This window comes from Hesperophylax consimilis, chromosome 18 (assembly GCF_061612785.1).
Source record: "Hesperophylax consimilis isolate HC1 chromosome 18, BYU_Hcon_1.0, whole genome shotgun sequence".
In the NCBI taxonomy this organism is placed as follows: Eukaryota; Metazoa; Arthropoda; class Insecta; order Trichoptera; family Limnephilidae; genus Hesperophylax; species Hesperophylax consimilis.
In genome coordinates this window covers 13,429,417-13,446,961 of record NC_142853.1, presented here as the reverse complement: position 1 = coordinate 13,446,961, position 17,545 = coordinate 13,429,417, and the positions used below count along the sequence as shown (strand labels likewise).

The 17,545-nt window shown below is 32.5% G+C and overlaps 2 protein-coding genes across 4 annotated transcripts in view; one reads left to right on the top strand and one right to left on the bottom strand.

Annotated features, from left to right (window-relative positions):
• The first annotated feature begins 475 nt into the window (after positions 1-475).
• On the top strand, positions 476-11,488 carry LOC149415392 (UDP-glycosyltransferase UGT5-like). Of its 3 annotated transcripts, none has more exons than XR_016303754.1 (12): positions 476-1,165; positions 1,714-1,936; positions 2,681-2,897; positions 4,522-4,608; positions 4,747-4,827; positions 5,350-5,430; positions 6,002-6,082; positions 6,505-6,584; positions 7,595-7,675; positions 8,842-8,967; positions 10,645-10,734; positions 10,928-11,488. XR_016303754.1 is itself a non-coding variant. In XM_089642324.1 (4 exons), exons 1-4 carry the CDS (start codon positions 941-943, stop codon positions 4,529-4,531), a joined length of 699 nt encoding a protein of 232 aa, XP_089498450.1. In that variant the 5' UTR covers positions 476-940; the 3' UTR covers positions 4,532-4,671. The 3 variants fall into 3 exon arrangements, 1 of the variants encoding a protein (XP_089498450.1); XR_016303753.1 differs by having other exon boundaries at positions 1,690-1,936; XM_089642324.1 differs by lacking the exons at positions 4,747-4,827; positions 5,350-5,430; positions 6,002-6,082; ... (3 more) ...; positions 10,645-10,734; positions 10,928-11,488 and having other exon boundaries at positions 1,690-1,936; positions 4,522-4,671.
• Positions 11,489-12,843: 1,355 nt separating this feature from the next.
• LOC149415391 (UDP-glucosyltransferase 2-like) overlaps positions 12,844-17,545 on the bottom strand; it is a 28,113-nt gene continuing 23,411 nt past the window's right edge. The window contains exon 4 of the mRNA XM_089642323.1: positions 12,844-14,225. Within this exon, the coding sequence (XP_089498449.1) occupies positions 13,949-14,225 (277 nt within the window). The 3' untranslated portion in view covers positions 12,844-13,948. The remainder of the gene's footprint in view (positions 14,226-17,545) is intronic.

Below are 17,545 nucleotides of genomic sequence, written 5' to 3'. Positions count from 1 at the left end.
ATTCATGTTATCAACAAATCAATAATACTGTTATCAAGTCAGGCATACTATTTTATTGAATTAAAACTTATTGATAAGAATAAGCACAACAAATACTATGGATAAGTTCTCTAAGAAAATCTACAAAAACTCGAATGTTATTTGATGTCGATCGCAATCTCCTAGCCTCAAAACAAGTTGGGAAGCCTTTCCCTAAAGGAATAGGAAAATTATAAATTGATTGTTTTTTGTAAAGCATTTTAAATAATTTAATTAGATACCGTTTTCTTCTTATTTAAATGCTTAATAACAGAATTATGAAAAACTTTGTTTTTTTTTTAAATCCTTAAAACATATTTTTTTACCCCTGAAACATGTTTTTTATTTTTCGTTTTTGGGATATGGCATCACTGTTTATGTCAAATTTCACCAGTATACTTTGTATCCTTATGAAGGATCATCTGGTTCTAAAACGTATTGATAATTTTTATTAAAATAGTGGTCTTAACAAAGTTTATTAATTTCATTTAATTACATACCTATTAATTTATGTAAAATGGGTAATTCGGATATTGATTTTCCATCAACACGCAAGGTCGTTCAACAAATTAAGCCGGATATGAAAAAATCCAAGATGATTCACATGCTATTTTTATTCATCTGATGCAAGCAGGGCGTAGTATATAATTATTTTGTCCCTTAGGACAATGTTTCCCAAATTTTTGAGGCTAGGAGTTACTTTTGACATAAAATTTGAGTTATTATCGATTTGCTTAGTGAACTTATCAATAGAATTTGCTTTGTTTAATCCTATAATTTAGTATTAAATGAAGAAAATTGAACGTTTGACTTGATAACAGTATTATTGACTTGAGGACAACCTAACTTAACAAAATTTACTTCTATTGACCAGTTCATTATAACTTCTGCAATCGGAGTCCTTTATTCATTTTAAAATAGGATGAGCACGTACGCCGGATCCGTTGTACCCTCGAGCCGGACCAAATGGTATTATGTTAATGGAAGCAAAGAACTAGGCCCTGTGATTCTATTGGCTGGAGGTCTGCTCGTGATAGCATCCTGCTATCTCTCGGCGATATCCCCAGGAGGCCTGGACAATGGAAGACTCCTGGAGAACAATGTATTTGCGGAGTTTAACAATTTTGACACTGTCAATCTCAATGAGGTATGAAATTTAAAATATTCAATACAAATTTGCTAAAAATATCGATGACTAAGAGACCAAATATTTTAAACAACACTTTTACTAAGCCAATCACACCATAATACATTATCGAAATGTAATTAAGTTGTACCTAAAGATCCGAGCAAATGTACTATTATGTATTATCACTTTCCTATGTGATAAGACCGCCCTTTTTGTCAATGTTTAAAAAATATATTTTATTATCGGCTTTTGATCAGTGGATGCTTTTTTTATGTTATAGTGTCTTCGCTTAGTGGAGACTCAAAATTTTTGAAAGGGAAAGCTTTTTTATTTGTATTTTATTTATCATTCTTTCTAGAGCATCAGGTTTTGAATGTGCAAAGAAAACTACAAGGTACGTAATGCATTGCACAGAAATTCGCCATCACAAATTTCCGGAACTACCCTATGACTTTAAACTGTCTGTACTTTCTGTCATGGGAAAATCAGGAACATCTCGAAAGAATCAATTTTTTTTGAGTGATCGATGATTAATATTTCAGGTTACAAAGTTTAAGTATTTGCAGAATCTGCAGAATTACTTGGATACATCCGAACACGGAGTCATTGTGTTCAGCATGGGATCGAAGTTGAAAGCAACGTCTTGGCCTCGTGCAAAACTGAAAGCGTTCCAAGAAGCCTTCTCAAGTCTGCCTCAAAGTATCCTGTGGAAGTGGGAAGACGACTCTATGCCCGGAAAACCAGCAAACGTTAAAATCGTCAAGTGGCTTCCGCAACATGATCTCCTTAGTAAGCATCCATGGTATTTACTGCCGGAAATCTTAGATAAACAACCGCTATTACAGCAATATTAATTGTAAAACAGAAAATCTAAAGGTTTCCTAACAAACTTATTAGGATGTCGGAATCCGTGTTCATAAAAAATCTTATATTATTGAATTTAATCCATATATTTATCAGGAAAAGCTCATCTGGTTATTTATTAGTTCTGATATATTCTGAATGGACTAATATTTTACTAGGAAATGGATTAGCCAAACTAATTTTTCACCGTTTCTGAATCAGTACATTCCCTACAACGGTAAGCTCTGTCGTCATGAAAATTCCTTACTTGACCAGAACATAAATGAAATTTTTGACACTATGCGTCCGCCGTACATTAAGGGAGGTGACCTGATATAAAGTTTTAGAACAAAACTAGGTAATGTAAGTTAGTTTTATTTACTTTTTTGTATCGCTGAAAAACGATATAATGACTTTATATCGTTTTTTAAAGTGTCATGTGTTGAGTTATCATGGAAACATTAAGAGAAACGGCTGCGCGGCCCTTTTCATTCAAATTTAATTTGAAAATTGTGGTCAAAATACAAAACAAACTGAATATTATTTTTTAATCAAAAATATAGCATATAATTGCTGAACAATGTTATTTAAAAATATAAGTTAAGTTGTTAAAATAAGCATGTAATTATTAAATCAAGTCAAAAACTTTAACAAATTTAACTTAAATTAAATTTTTGGTGTTTGCTATAGATCACCCCAACATCGTGGCTCTCATAACGCGTGCTGGTGACCCAGAACTATTAGAAGCAGTTCACTGCGAAGTACCAGTCTTGACCATACGTGTATATTATGGAGACCAGGTACATCGCGCAGGGACCGCCAGTCACACGATTGTAGATGTTCTGGAATATAATGACATCACAACCGAAAAATTATTGACGGGTCTTAGAAATATTCTGGAACCCAAGTGAGTCTCATTAAAAATATACTTACTAAATATGAGACGATGTATGAAAGTGAATGAGGCAAGAAGTGTGTGACAAGACCGAGTTGTTTGGCGGTCCGTCCTCTCTGCCTACCCCTGCGGGGAAACGGCGTCATAGTTAGTTATTTACTAACTAAAGATTTTTATTTTCCATATCAAAATGCCATTGTAGTTCCAGCGGCTAAGTAAAACTTGCTTCTCTTACATTAATTTTTGCTGTACATACAATTATTATTAACTATAATTTACTATATGATCCACGCTCATATCGCAAAGTTTTAAGGGTTCATTCATAATAATCTTATGACGGCCGGCATAGTCCAGTGGTAACGCATTGGACTGCCATTCCGAAGGTCGCGGGTTCGAACCCGGCGTGCGCAAATAAATTTTATTTGATTAATTTGTGTTATTTCACAATTAATTAATTAAAATAATATATAGTATATTTGCGGCACGTTCCAGAGTGGAAGATACTACCAGTATCGCCCTGGTGTAAGACCACCATTCAGAATTGAAACGTTGCTCCAAATGGCTTTAGCCGTGTTTAGTGACTAGATCTGAATAGCCAGGTACTTCCCCACCTTCCTCTTTCCCTTCCCCACTTACCTTCAGCCTCACAACATCCCCCAATTGGGGATGCCATAGTCTCACTGGCTCCAGACGGGAGCAGTTGGGACTCTTGTGAGGTATTCACTGTAAAAAAAAAAAAAAATCTAAAAAATATAAAAAATAAACTAACAACGTTTCCTTAATCACAGCAATTCCAATAAACGAAAAAAAAATTGTAATAAAAATTGTCCAGTCTAATCGTAGCTTTACTATTGCGAGTCGTGCATGTGTTCGGATAGCAAAATGGCCACCCTCACTGTTTCATATTGAAACAATTTTGTGATTATTCCTCATCCTAATGTCCTATTCAATTTTTCGTTTCCTTTTGTTCCTTTCACTTCTTAAAAGTATTGAAAGTCTTGAATGACCTTGAAAGTTATTCATTTGTTATTGACACATATATGTTATATCTCATTTGTTTTATGGTTCAATATTTCTTCGTATTTGAAAGGGGATGTTATTTTGCTGATGCAAATTTCATCCCCAAGTTCTATATTTTTGTGTGGTGAATATAAACAGAGTCATGTTGTGAAAATATAACATTAATGGTGATTGTATAAGGTACCAACAAGACTCCAGAAGAAACCAACATCATCACCAGGTAAAGGCTTCCTTTCATCACTCTCAACACGATCGATTGATTTCATGTAAAGCCTCGCCTTAAATAGATCAGCTGACCGAGTGGGAAGAAATAATTATTATGAAGGTGTATTTATACGAACGCTTTGTAAACCACACAGAAATTTACCATAACTTTTTTATTTGGGTACTAATGAAATCTGTTTGTCATGAATAATCACCCTCAAAGTTTCGCGTTGTGTGCGTGGAATACGGTATATAAAATAATATTATAATGATGACCTTCATTCTTCAAAAATAATAATTATTGAGGTTTAGTGGGCCAAACAAATTAATCCAGTTATATTACTTTTAATCGAATCACAGAAAAGGTTGTTAAAAATGCCATATTTGTAGACATTTACCGATTTCTTTCTAGGACACAGTAGAATGCAATACTATCACTCCTACTGAACATTATTTACTACTTTATTCTACTGGCATTGATTATCATCGTATGCATTTGGTATGTCTTCAGGAAATTGTTATTAGAATGCAATCAGAAATCATATAAATACACCTATATATATTTTTTTCTCTTGGCACAATTCAAATATAATTCCCTGAAATGAATAATGATTATCGTTTTAAATTTTTTTTCTAGTATTCAGGAGGAAACAGGACGGCTTCCGCAAATAATTGGGACCTTCATACTCCTAGGACTTATTATCATCACCTTCAATTGGTACTTCGGGTTTTGTTCGTTTTGTTTTATTATATTATATATTTCATATCCTGCTACTTATTATATATGAGTTGTAAATCTAGTTTCGGGACATTGGAATCAAAATTTGAGAGATAATTATGGTTACCAGTTATTGGTTAACCAACATCCCTGCCATATGTCACCCCAAGTGGTTCGCTACGTTTTGTGACTTAGCAGGGGTGCCCGGTTTCACAGGGTGAGGTTTGTCTAGGTTTTGGCGGCGGATGCGTTTGTCCACCTCCTGCTTATCCATCTTCATCTTCTCATCCCTCCTTTCCCTAACAAGACTTTCAACACAGTATCCTCAAGATAATATATACCGGGATTTTTTTTCCTCTGGGTCTCCTGTGTGGAGCTGAAGTAAAAAAATGAAATTTACATTACACAAGTGACGATAAACATATACAGTTTTACATATTTTAAATAGAAATCAGAAGTATGTATTTCATGTATAATTCAGTGCAAATGTATAAAGATATTTATTTTTTATTTTTTATGAAGGATGGTGCAGAATGGAAAACTAGTGCTGGAGTTTTTTTCCTTCTTTATATTCCTGGGATTGATTACAATCGCAGCCGTATGGTATGTCTTCAAGAAATTGTTGTTTTTTATATTTTTTTATATGTTGCTGTCTAGCAATTCGGATGTCCCAAATCTAATCAAATTAGTAATGGAACAAAATATATTTTCATTATAAGTAATAATCAATTGAGTTTTTCATTTCAAATATACAATAAGAAATTAAACATAATGATCCTTACTAATAAAGGCCTTTTAAATTTAATAAAAACTTATGTATGGTATCTAAATTTTTATTTATCAGTTGCGTAAAATTTAAAACTCTTTTATTGGTAAGGTGGAATAATGTAAATAATCTATAATCACTGAAGGCAATTTAAGCGATTCTCATTTATCTAGGAATTGTACCCAGGACCGCAGCCTTGCCAGGTAATTGCTTTACCACTGATGTACTTCGACCCTATCCCCTTCGGTCATACGTAACGGAATTTATGCGACTTCTCGGTTCCAAATTTTCGTTTGAAAGTCGCTTATATTATCTTCAATGATTAAATATTACATTGAAGGTTTTACTCATCGAGTTATACCTACAAAAAAATAAAATAATTTCATATATTTATTTATTTCTTTCCAGCATAGAGAATAATGCCAAACGACTAATGAACGTCATTATAATTATTACAATCGTGTTACTGTTTTTCATCACATTCGATTGGTATGTACGAGTACATAGTATCCACGTATGTTTTCTGTATTGTTTATCACATTCGATTGGTATGTACATAGTACCTACGTATTTTTTTCTGTATTGTTTATCACATTCGATTGTTATGTACATAGTACCTACGTATGTTTTCTGTATTGTTTATCACATTCGATTGGTATGTAAAATGTACATACCAATTGAATGTTTTCTGTATTGTTTATCGATTGGTATGTAAATAGTACCTTCGTATGTTTTCTGTAAATTGTTAATTTTTTTGCAAATATCTTGCTGTAAAGCATTCCCAATCCCGATGAGTTTGAAATATCATTATGAGACAAGAGAAATTCACAAATTTTTACAAATCAAATTTTGTTCGAAAAATTCTATTATAATCTACAGGTTAAAAATTAACAAATAAATTTTTTTTCCAGGATACAGCGAAATGCTAAACGACTACTGGACATAATCGTTTCATTGCATTACTAATACTGATTTTCTTCACGTGCGAATGGTATGTCTTCAGGTTTTGATGTTGATTTTTTTTTGTAAAAAATTGTATCTTTCTAACTGATGAGTAAATAAAATAAGTCAAACATTTTGACAAGATTAAACTACCCCGAACAATAATAATGAACCTCTCAGGCCTACTCAGAGTATTTCCACTTTGCAAAAACAAACCAAAGAAATAGAATTTTACTGATTGTATCCAAAACATATAAACTGTTTTTGAAAAGTTATGAAATAAGCTTTCAAATTTCACGATTAGAACTAAAATGTTATTTTTAAATAAATTTTTTTTATGCAAACTAAAAAAATGTTTCTAAAATGGCTCAATTTATGTTAAACACTGAACTAAAATCGCTGATAATAAAAAAATAATGGATTTATTAGACAAATGTATAAATCGCCATTTTTTCTCAAAGTGGGGTCGCAAACTTTTCATTTTCATAGAGGTGTTTATTTTAATTTGATCTGTGGATAACTTCTTGATTTTAATGTAAAAAAAATCTCGTCCTAAAATCGTTTAGATCATTTTTCTCATCACGTTAAGGGAGACATAACGCTTTCTATGAGACCATTTTATGAGCAGTTCCCAAAAAGTAAGCAAATTAGACTGAGGGGTTAATACAATATCAGATATATTTATACAGTAGCCACAGATGAATGATGATTTCCGCGTATTATATGGATTTATAGTATACAGAACCCACAGATGAATGATGATTTCCGTGCATTATATTATGTATTTCTAGTATACAGTACCCACAGATGAATGATGATTTCCGCGTATTTTATGTATTTCTAGTATACAGTACCCACAGATGAATGATGATTTCCGTGTATTTTATGTATTTCTGGTATACAGTACCCACAGATGAATGATGATTTCCGTGTATTTTATGTATTTCTAGTATACAGTACCCACAGATGAATGATGATTTCCGTGTATTATATTATGGACTTCTAGTATACAGTACCCACAGATGAATAATGATTTCCGTGTGTTATATTTATTTCTAGGATAGCGCTGAACATAAAACGAATATTGGACATAATTGCATCGTTTTTATCCCACTTACTGATTTTCCTCGCTTCTCTTTGGTACGTCTACAGAATTTAAATAATTATGTCATGCTACAAACAAATCTGATGAGTTATAAAACTCGTTTTGGAACAATGTCATAATTAAAACCCTTCATATTTACCGATTTAGCTTAAAACGATGCTCTCATCACAATAAAACCAAATTTATGGTCTTAACAATAATGTACCTTAACCTTATTTCTACCTTGCGTTTCGTCACTGACTTTTGTTTGTGCGAACCACGAATTAGTTAATTGGTTCGGCTCGCGCAAATTTTTTCCATTTTATACGCAGTCCAAGAGGCGTGTTTGTTCTCGATAAACCTTTCCCCCCTCTCTCTCTCAGTCATTCTAATCACCTCTGGACCAGGCTGAGCTGTGATCGCGCGGTCCTATAGTCAGTCAACCTGACCTATCTATACTGACCTTACCTAAACATTTAAAAAAAAAGTTTTACTTATAAAAAGTTTCAAAATAGTACCTACCTAATTTGCATAGATCAGATGTTGATAATATCTCTCCTAGCCACTTGAATGTTATCAGGAATTAGAAAATGTCGTCAGCAGAAATTATTTTAGCGGTCATCTCATACAACGAAAGCAAATGTTCATTTAACGCAATTAATAATTAAAAAGCTAAAATTAAAAATTTCCCAAATGCAGACAGTTTACATTTTTAGTAATTAAGGTAAATCAAAAGGTTTTATTTAGAAAAAATCGTATTAAGAGTGGCCAGCGATGCCGCATAGTTACCATCACCGAATATTATAGTTGTAGGATTTTTGAAGCTGAACATACTTGCATTTAAAAAAAAATTATAAATAATTTTTTTAAAACGTTAGAAATTTACCTTTCAGTCAGTTCCAATTTTAAATTTGGAACTGATTGTGGGAAAGTTGATTGAATAATTTTACGCATTACGCGGGTGCACCGATTCACCGATGCATCGACAGCAGAAATTAGTGTCTTTAATACTATTTGTGGCGTACATAGGAGAGGGAACAAAGATATGGTTTTTGTGTGCAATTCGAAAAAGCAGATTTTCGGAGCTACCTAGTTGTAGTAATTAATCCGCGATATGATGCTAACTTTGTTCCATTTTAGAGTAAGAGCAGAATTATTCATCCAAAACAGTATACGCTACAATAATGTTGATAATTTTCGTTTAATTTTTCTTTCTTTTTAGGTTACACAGATATTATAGTAATTATAATGATACGGAAGATAATGGATGTCTCCCACTCCCATACATCCCACTTGGCCTCGGTGCCTTCTTTGCAATGCTGGGTCTGATTTTCTTTCTGTGCTATTGGTATGTCCTTTTTTATATCTTGCTACATACCCATCAATCCCAGTGAGTTATAAAGCTAATTTTGAGACAAGAGAAATTTATTTTACGGTCGGCGGCTGAGTTGACATCGTGTTCAAATATTATTATAAATAAACGTCAAAGTTGCGATCTGATAGGCTACGTATGTACTACACAGAACCTATTACTGGTGATAACGACTCGACTATTTTGGCATATAACGCAAAGAAAATCCACGATTAAAATTTCAGAAGTCGAATGTTTTGTGAGAAGAAGTTTAGATATCTTTTCTATGTATAATATTGTCAAAATTCGTTTTTATATCGTTGCTTTCATGAGATTGAAAATATGAAAAAACTGTTAAAAACATTGGAAGAGGCACAAGTTTGTTCCTTTTGTCGACCAATGTATCATAAACTATTATCAACTGTAAAAATGTATATTTTTCGATAATTTAATAAACTTTCTTCATGTGATTGACATTTTCGATTAAGTGAACCAGATTCTTAAGTCGGGCCAATTTTATTATGGACTGTGGATGTATTAATGTGAATGAGTGAATGAGGCAATGAGTGTGTGCTAAAACCGAGTCCTCTCTGCCTACCCCTGCGGTAAATCGAGGGATGGTTTTATACTGTAAAAAAAATCCAAAAAATGCCAACGATATTCTGTAAAGCTTCTGTAAGTCTTCGCAACATTACCCAGTGCAATTTTGTGGGATGGTCTGCCTAATAACATAATAATAATATGTGGATGATTTATATAGCGCCGTTTTTGTGCGAAATCACCTCAAGGGCGCCGTACAAATATATAATACACTTTTACAATGATCTACTAACTAAACATGGAGATAATATATAGTACCATACTTACCTGGTAGGTCACTTCAGATTTAACATTTGAAAACTTAATATATAGTGTCCAAGGGATGTTCAGGATATGTGCTACCTTTCTACATGATTTGCTACACTGTTTTTGAGTTACAGAAAGAGTTCAGCTTAAAAATACAGAATAAAGCACTGAACTGACTGGCAACGATACTAAGCTGATATCTGTGTGAGGGATAATCGTTCCGCTAAGGTCGACCAAGTCTGGCCTTCGAACAGACTACTTAACCCCCTACGTATTGATGTTGCATTGTTTGAGACACATTAGCACAAACCTGTAACTGGCATTAAAATTTTTAGAAGACAGTTAAAAATAAATTTATTTAATCAGGTATAAAACATATGTCGTGAAGCAATTTCAAAGCTTTATTATCTACTAATAATGGTTGTACAAAATTTACAACTACATAATATAAATAATGATCTGGGGTCCTAAGCACGAGTTGAGCACCCAGTGAGGCTCACAATATTACCCTATCAAAGTTATTCTAATGCATCAATAAAAAAATGAAAAAAATAATAATATTTTTATTAAAAAAGCCTATTGTTCTCAATGTTACAACTTCATTTAAATAAGAAATAAAACGAACCATATTTTATAATTTACAATTCTTATTAAATTATAGGGGTAAATTGTTATAACTTATTTTATGTAAAAGCCCCAAGGGAGTTAAATAAAGTAAAATAAGTATTTAACCCACAATGCGCCACGCACGCCTGTGTAGGAACTAGATGCATCTGCGAACTCAGGCACTAACTGACCAAATAATGAGTTTCCTTGTTTTATTTCTAGGATAAAGCGCGGACTGAACAAGGCAAAACAAATATTGGACCTAATTGCTTTCTATCTATTACTGGGACTGATTTTCATCACGTGCCTTTGGTATGTCTTCAGGAAATTATTATTATTATTTTAAGTTTTTAAATCTTACCACTTAGCCGGGACAAGATAAATTTATATTAAATAAGAAGTGAAAATAATATAATTTAACTTCTTTCAAAGAGAAATCAGAAATAGAAATTATCTGAAAACAATAGAATATAAATAAATAATGTTTTTCAAAATATTTTTCTAGGATAAACTTCAGATTGCAAAAGGACTACTGGCAAGTTTACGAGTAAGGTACTCGTATTTCAGAAGATGAAGCCTTTAAAATATCATTCCATCAAATATCCAATATAATTAAAAAAAAAATTCACGGCCAAAAGTATTTTTTTTATTTATTTTTGGGGTGTTATGCCGTGTTGCGCTAACTGCTTCTTTAGCCAACGTTTCGGACAACGTTACAGTGTCCAATCAAAAACCAGAATATGGCTCAACTTAGCTGGAACACGCCAACAAGCTCAAAACGTATCCATTGTCATGGATTTCCCAACAGCTGAATTCTGTGATCCGGAATGGGCTAGAAACGCCCAATCTTCACGGAAGGACGGTTAAAGATGTAATATTGCGACCTTAATGACAAATATTAATGCTTACGTTAAGTTTTTCTTCTAGAATCTTCTAGAATATTTTAACATTGTTAGAAAACTCGCTAAAAAGGATTTACATATTTACAAAAAAAGGAACTAATTCATACTTCAATAACACTCACAAAACCATGTACAATGTTACCTTAGAACGGGGTACCAAGTAAGGTCACATTCTTTTCCACTTTTGTAAAATTATTAATAAAAATAGTATAATTATAATTTGTTTTGTTATTTTATGTAATAATCTTATGTATCAGTTACGTTGGGTTTGGGTGAGTGCACCAGTAAAACAGCTTATCATTAAATTTATCAAAATTTTTAAGTATTGTTTAAAAATTTAGGGATTCACTTTGTTGAATATTTTGTGGAAGAATGTTGAAAATTCTTGTAGAAAATAACCCAAAACTCCGTTGACCAAAAGTACTACCTATAGATTAATTTATTTTTTTATAATTGTAATTAGATGCATATTTTCCAAATATCTACAGGACTTATTATAATGAACATCTTTAAATTTTATGTCGGTAACGTAGGACCTGAACTTTTTTCTCCTCTCACGATGAAACACACCTCCGTTTATGTCATCCTGAATTTTAATTTTAATATTATTATAAAAACATTTTTAAAAGTTTTTAATTGTGGGCGGTTGATTCAAAATATTGAAGACAGTCTAAAGATTGCCGCAAATTATATTTTGCATAATATGTATCAATACAATATACTAGTCCCAACGAAATATTGTACGTGACGTCATCGTTATAGTATCATTTGTTGTTTACATTTATATGCAAGGAGGTCGAGCACGGACAATCGATAAAGCCCTATGTCAATATGATGGCGCTTCTGGATTTGTTTTGATCGTAATATTTTTAAGCACAGGCGCAATTTAAAAAATCAGGTAATTATGATGGTAGCAGGCACGATTAAAATTACCGAAAATACCAGTAAATTAATCTTTAATTATTTTTAAATTAAATGATAAGTACCTACTCGCAAACATTATGTTTTGGAACCCACTAAAAAAAGTGTGAATTTAGTCAATGTTCCCATTCTGTAAACTCGACCAAATAATAAACTTAGTCTAACTTTAAATCCGGTTTTATAAGCAATGAACGTTCATCTCTCGTAAATTTCACCGTAAGTACATATTAATTAAAACTGAATAACGACAGTATAATGAGCCTAGAAGATTAGTACGAAGAATGGTAATTAGTAGGTACAAATAAAAACGACAAATTATAAAAAACAATATTTATATTCAACGCTAATGCATAGATATTTGTAGGAAACAACTTCATCGAACATTATTTTATGTTTTCCAAAAACAATGTTCATTATCACAGATGTACAATTATTAAAATACACTTGTATTAGATTTCAGAGATTCTTTTAATGAAGAACATGTTTGTTTTAAAAAGCTTTCGTGATTTTTTAAATAAATGATTAAACAAAACGAAGAAAAACAAATTACTAGAAAACATCGTTTTAAATAAATGCAGGTACCTATTAAATCACACCATTGTGGAAATGAAGAAAAATTAACACTTTTAATTTGAAAAAAAAAATACTCAGATGGCTTCGGCGACCATCAAAACGTATTCCTTTTTTTTTACCAAAATTTTCCATGAAAATCAAGAAAATTAACTGCGGTCACCGGTGACCGTTGTGGCGCTATGGGAGAAAAATGAAGATTTTCGTTATGAGGTCACCGGTGAACTACATGGCGTTCAACGTGTTAACTAGTAAGAATAATGCATATTTTAAAAACTACGGTTTATTTCACTTATAGTTTTTCTTATTCTATTAATTGGTTGGTAGTGAAACCATCTGCTATAATAAGGCCAACAATACCTTGTGGTATAGTAGATGTAGAAAATGCGATTTATTTATTTATATGAAGTTTTCTGGCGTGTTACTTTGGACTTAGGCCTCGCTCAATTTCCTCGAATATTTTAAAATAGTAATTATGTGAATTTTTTGTCTTTGAGGAGCGGAGTTAAAAAAATGGTAATATCGCTGCATGATTATATTTACGAACGTGAAGAAATTTTGACGTCTGGATATTGGGAAATAGTGGGTTTACATTTATTAAGGACATGATTTTAGATTACCATAGAAAAATGATTAAAATGAGTAAGTAAATAACAACAACAGATATCATCCGCCATTTTTTTTACCCCACACACGACGTCCTGAGGGTAATAATCACCTCAGGGCCTGTGTCATATTTGGGGATGAATTGTTGGTAATGATGAACACTACAAGGCTGCTTAACATTGGCAGAACGAGGAAAAATTGCTTCACGACTTTTTGGCTAAAAAAATATCATCTCGTATTTGCAGAGTTTTTTCTAGTTTAAAGTTAATGCAACTCTTCAAGAGCTGTAATTCCACCCATTTAAACAATTAAAGCAGTTAGTCTAGGCGCACACGTGCACATTTAGTTGGAGTCAATAGTTGCGTCACAATAGTAGCGTGCATCAAGATCAATTACGGTGTACGTAGGCGCGCTCACGAGACGACACGACACAAATGATACTGAAAATTAAAATTTGAGTGGATTTTGAAATAATTGCCAACTGTCGCTGCAACTAAAGTTGCTCGTGTGCAGGGGTCATTAATCATCTAATCTTTCTTAGATTTTTTCTTCGACCCACAAACCATGCTATATAAACACACCAAGATCTTATAATATAAGAAGGCCAAAATGGAGAAGATGATGAAGAGGAAAGAAATGACATCCAGAAGAAGGTATCGATAGAGTGGGAGATCAGCCGAAGCTGGCCTCAGGTGATCGCCCCCGTGGCGGGCGACGTGTTCCACCCAATACACAGCTGTGTCCAGAGGAGGGAGGGGCCTGTCTCTCCACACTGAGGATAACTTCTTTGCTGCTTTCTGGGTTCTGGGAACAGGTTGGAAAAAAGCAGTCAATACATTTTTAAGACCCTGATTTTATTTATTGTTTATTTGTGAAAAACAGTGATAACAATAACATTTCACAAAATTTAAAATTACTATTAATCATAGGTATATCTACGAATACATTATTCTATTAGGTATATACATTTATTAAATCAGTTGCGATGCATCATCGTGTTCAAAAAAATACTTATTATAATCTTGAATTCATTTGACTGAAACGTGTCTGAAGGATATTTAAAAACACAGTCATTCTTCCCAGAAGCATGAGCATTGGTAGGTTGGTTCTTCATCTTGGAAAAAAACCTGTCTGATTAAGTTATCGGGGACATGAAACCTAATACGCTCCAGAACACAAGGATTGCAAATGTGTCCATCGAGCAGCTTATGTGCTACTACCACTATTGCAATTTTTCTCCTAAGTTCTAGACTATCTAGTCCTAGCATTCCAGTGAGAAAGTCAGAAGGATATAACAAGGAGTAGTAACCAAACTTTCGCACGTTAAGGTATTGCATAAACTTTTTTTTGCACCTTTTCTATGTAGTTTGAGGGTATGGCCAATTCTGATCCTCAAATTACCGATCCAATCTCGAGAATGCTACGAACCAGAGTAAAAGAAAGCATTTTTATGACTGTCGTATTAGAAAAAGATTTTGGGTTGCAGATTACAAAACCTAGGATTCGCATGGCAGTGTTGCACACCGAATCGGTATGAAAAAAAAGTCAGGCGTGTGTCAAAAGTTATTCCTAAATCCTTCGTTAAAGAATTATGTTTTAACGAGGCGCCAGACATTTTAAAATTAAAGAACAGCGTATGTTTGACCTTGCAAATCACATAATTGTACACTTTCCGCTGTCAAAGTAAAGTTTATTTCGATTACTCCACTCGACTATGCCATTGACATCGAATTATATACGAATCCTCTCTCATATTTATTCATATACAGTTTAATATCGTCAGCAAATAATAAAAAATTAAATAATTTTATGAAAAGCGTGATGTTTCCGCCTCAAAACAGAAATCTTCTAGTGAGGCGAGTTACTTTCATGTTTGTAATTTTGATCATGTTATTTCAATAAACACCCGGGTTGCCGGCAATTTAAAAAAAAATGTCACTAATAAGTATAGACAATAATAGCGGTCCTAAATTAGACCCTTGAGGGACCCTAGAATATGTGATGTAAGGTTTAGAAGCAATAAAGCAGTAAACTACGTATTCTTTTCTATTAGACAAATAATTATGGAAGAGCAAAAGCAGTCGGTGTGATAAATCAAATATGTTTTTTTAGTAAAATTAAGTAATCTACTTTGTCATTATATGAAACGTCAACTTGTTCGTTGTTCTCAAAAATATTTGAGACGTAATCCGTCAATACCATTAAGTTATTTCTTGTAGATCTGCGCTCTCTAAATCCATGCTGCTTTTTTGATGAGAAAAGGATCAACCTTACAATAAATATGTTTTTATATGATAAGTTCAAATGTAGTTGGATGCATACAATTTATCGCCGCTTTTGTATAAGAGCATGACCTTTGAGATATTCCATCGGTCAGGGAATTTTCCAGAATTAAGAGAAATATTAAATATCTAAGAGAGGTAACATTAATGGCTCGGCACATTCTTTCATAATAATTTTATTTATAAAATCTGGACCAACAGATTTATTTAGTTAAAGTTTTTTAATTGGGGCTAGGAAATCATTTTTATTTACACTTAAAATGTCAACATTTTGAGTGAATGATGAGTAACCATCAGGAGCATATGAGTCAAATCCAGCACTTTGTTCGCCGAAGGCTGACTTAAAGTAATACACAAATGCTTCCGGAATACCGGCACCAATGTGAGTACGTCCATTCCATGAGGATTGCTTTAGACACCATCTTTCCTCTTTTCGGATACAAATTTCCAGAACGATTTTCAATCACTCTTGACGTTATTTTAGATATTCTTTAAATAATAATTATAAGCTACTATATTTATGCATCGTTTGATTTTAAATCCCAGAACATAAACCATTTTTTTATTTGTTATTTTTTTTGGAAAACTTAACCAGTAAAACCTCAAATTGTAATATTTAAGTATTGAGGACAATATTAGCGATTCCTAAACGAAACTCTGAAACAGAAAAATCAAATAAAAGATACGGTCACATCTAGGACTCCCAGGACCCTTGCCTTGCCGGGGCAAGGCAATGTTCCTGAATAAAGCATTTCCCCATCTCTTACTGAATCGGTGCGCTTCCAGTTTTTGTGATCCTAATATTTGCTTTTCAAGTCCCTAAATCTCACAATTTAACCATTTAAGGCAAATTCTTTTAAATTTTAGAGTAGAACTGAAAAGGTTATAAATACAGGCTAATTAAAATCTTATCTAATCTAATCATTCTCCTTTAGAAGACCGTACGAAAAAAAAATCTCAATGTTTCTTCAAAATGATTAATTTCATTATTGGTTCACGTATTTTACTACAACTCATCCTTTTCGTAGAAAGTAGAATCGGAAAAAAATAAATGCTCTTCGACAATCAACACTCAACTAATTATGAATATTATTCACCATTTTCCAAAATGTGTAGACAAGTGAACTCAAGACCTTAATTTTTTTGGTATGATTCTAAATGATTTTTGTAGTTCACTGAATAAGTGAAGATACATTATAAATGTTTTTACTTAAAAGGAGGTCTTGACTTAACTTGTCAGTCACTTTCTTATGTCTGTCTCTGCCTTTTGTACCATCTCTTACTATTATGATTTACATTTCCATTTAATTTCGTGTTAGTGATTTTGTAAATTGTCCATTATATTTAAATAATTAACAAATAAATAATTTGAATGCTGTAAGGTATAAAGGATTAAACAGACATCCAAAAATACCATCAAATTCTCGTAAAAAGATTGCGAATTCTGTGATCGAAGCGAGAAAATATTCAATTTTAAATATATTGTTGTATCCTGTCAAAAAACTATTATTTTTCTATCGATTTTCTTGTTCTAAATTCGTGTTTCATTTTCTCTAGAAAATTAAAAACTTAGTCGATTGAGTTGTGTAATTTTTATTTTTATTTCTTTCTAGAGCAATCCCGGTGAGTTGCAAAACTCATTATAGGACGGGTCGAACTTACAAAAATTACGTGGGAGTTAATGGGTAAAATTTAAGATTGGTATTTTGATATCAAAATTATAAGTTTCATATACGAAAAAATAGAAAGATAATCAAAATTATATGTTTCATAAACAGAACAGTACAAATATAGAAAAAGCGAGCTTAAGTAAAAAAACAAAAAGAAAACAGACAGGGATAT

Bases quoted from the DNA above. Each gene is read 5' to 3' on its own strand.
- LOC149415392 (XM_089642324.1), top strand. From the start codon at position 941: ATGAGCACGTACGCCGGATCCGTTGTACCCTCGAGCCGGACCAAATGG. The intron at 1,166-1,689 runs GTATGAAATTTA...TTAATATTTCAG, and splicing joins ACACTGTCAATCTCAATGAG to GTTACAAAGTTTAAGTATTT. The intron at 1,937-2,680 runs GTAAGCATCCAT...TGTTTGCTATAG, and splicing joins TCCGCAACATGATCTCCTTA to ATCACCCCAACATCGTGGCT.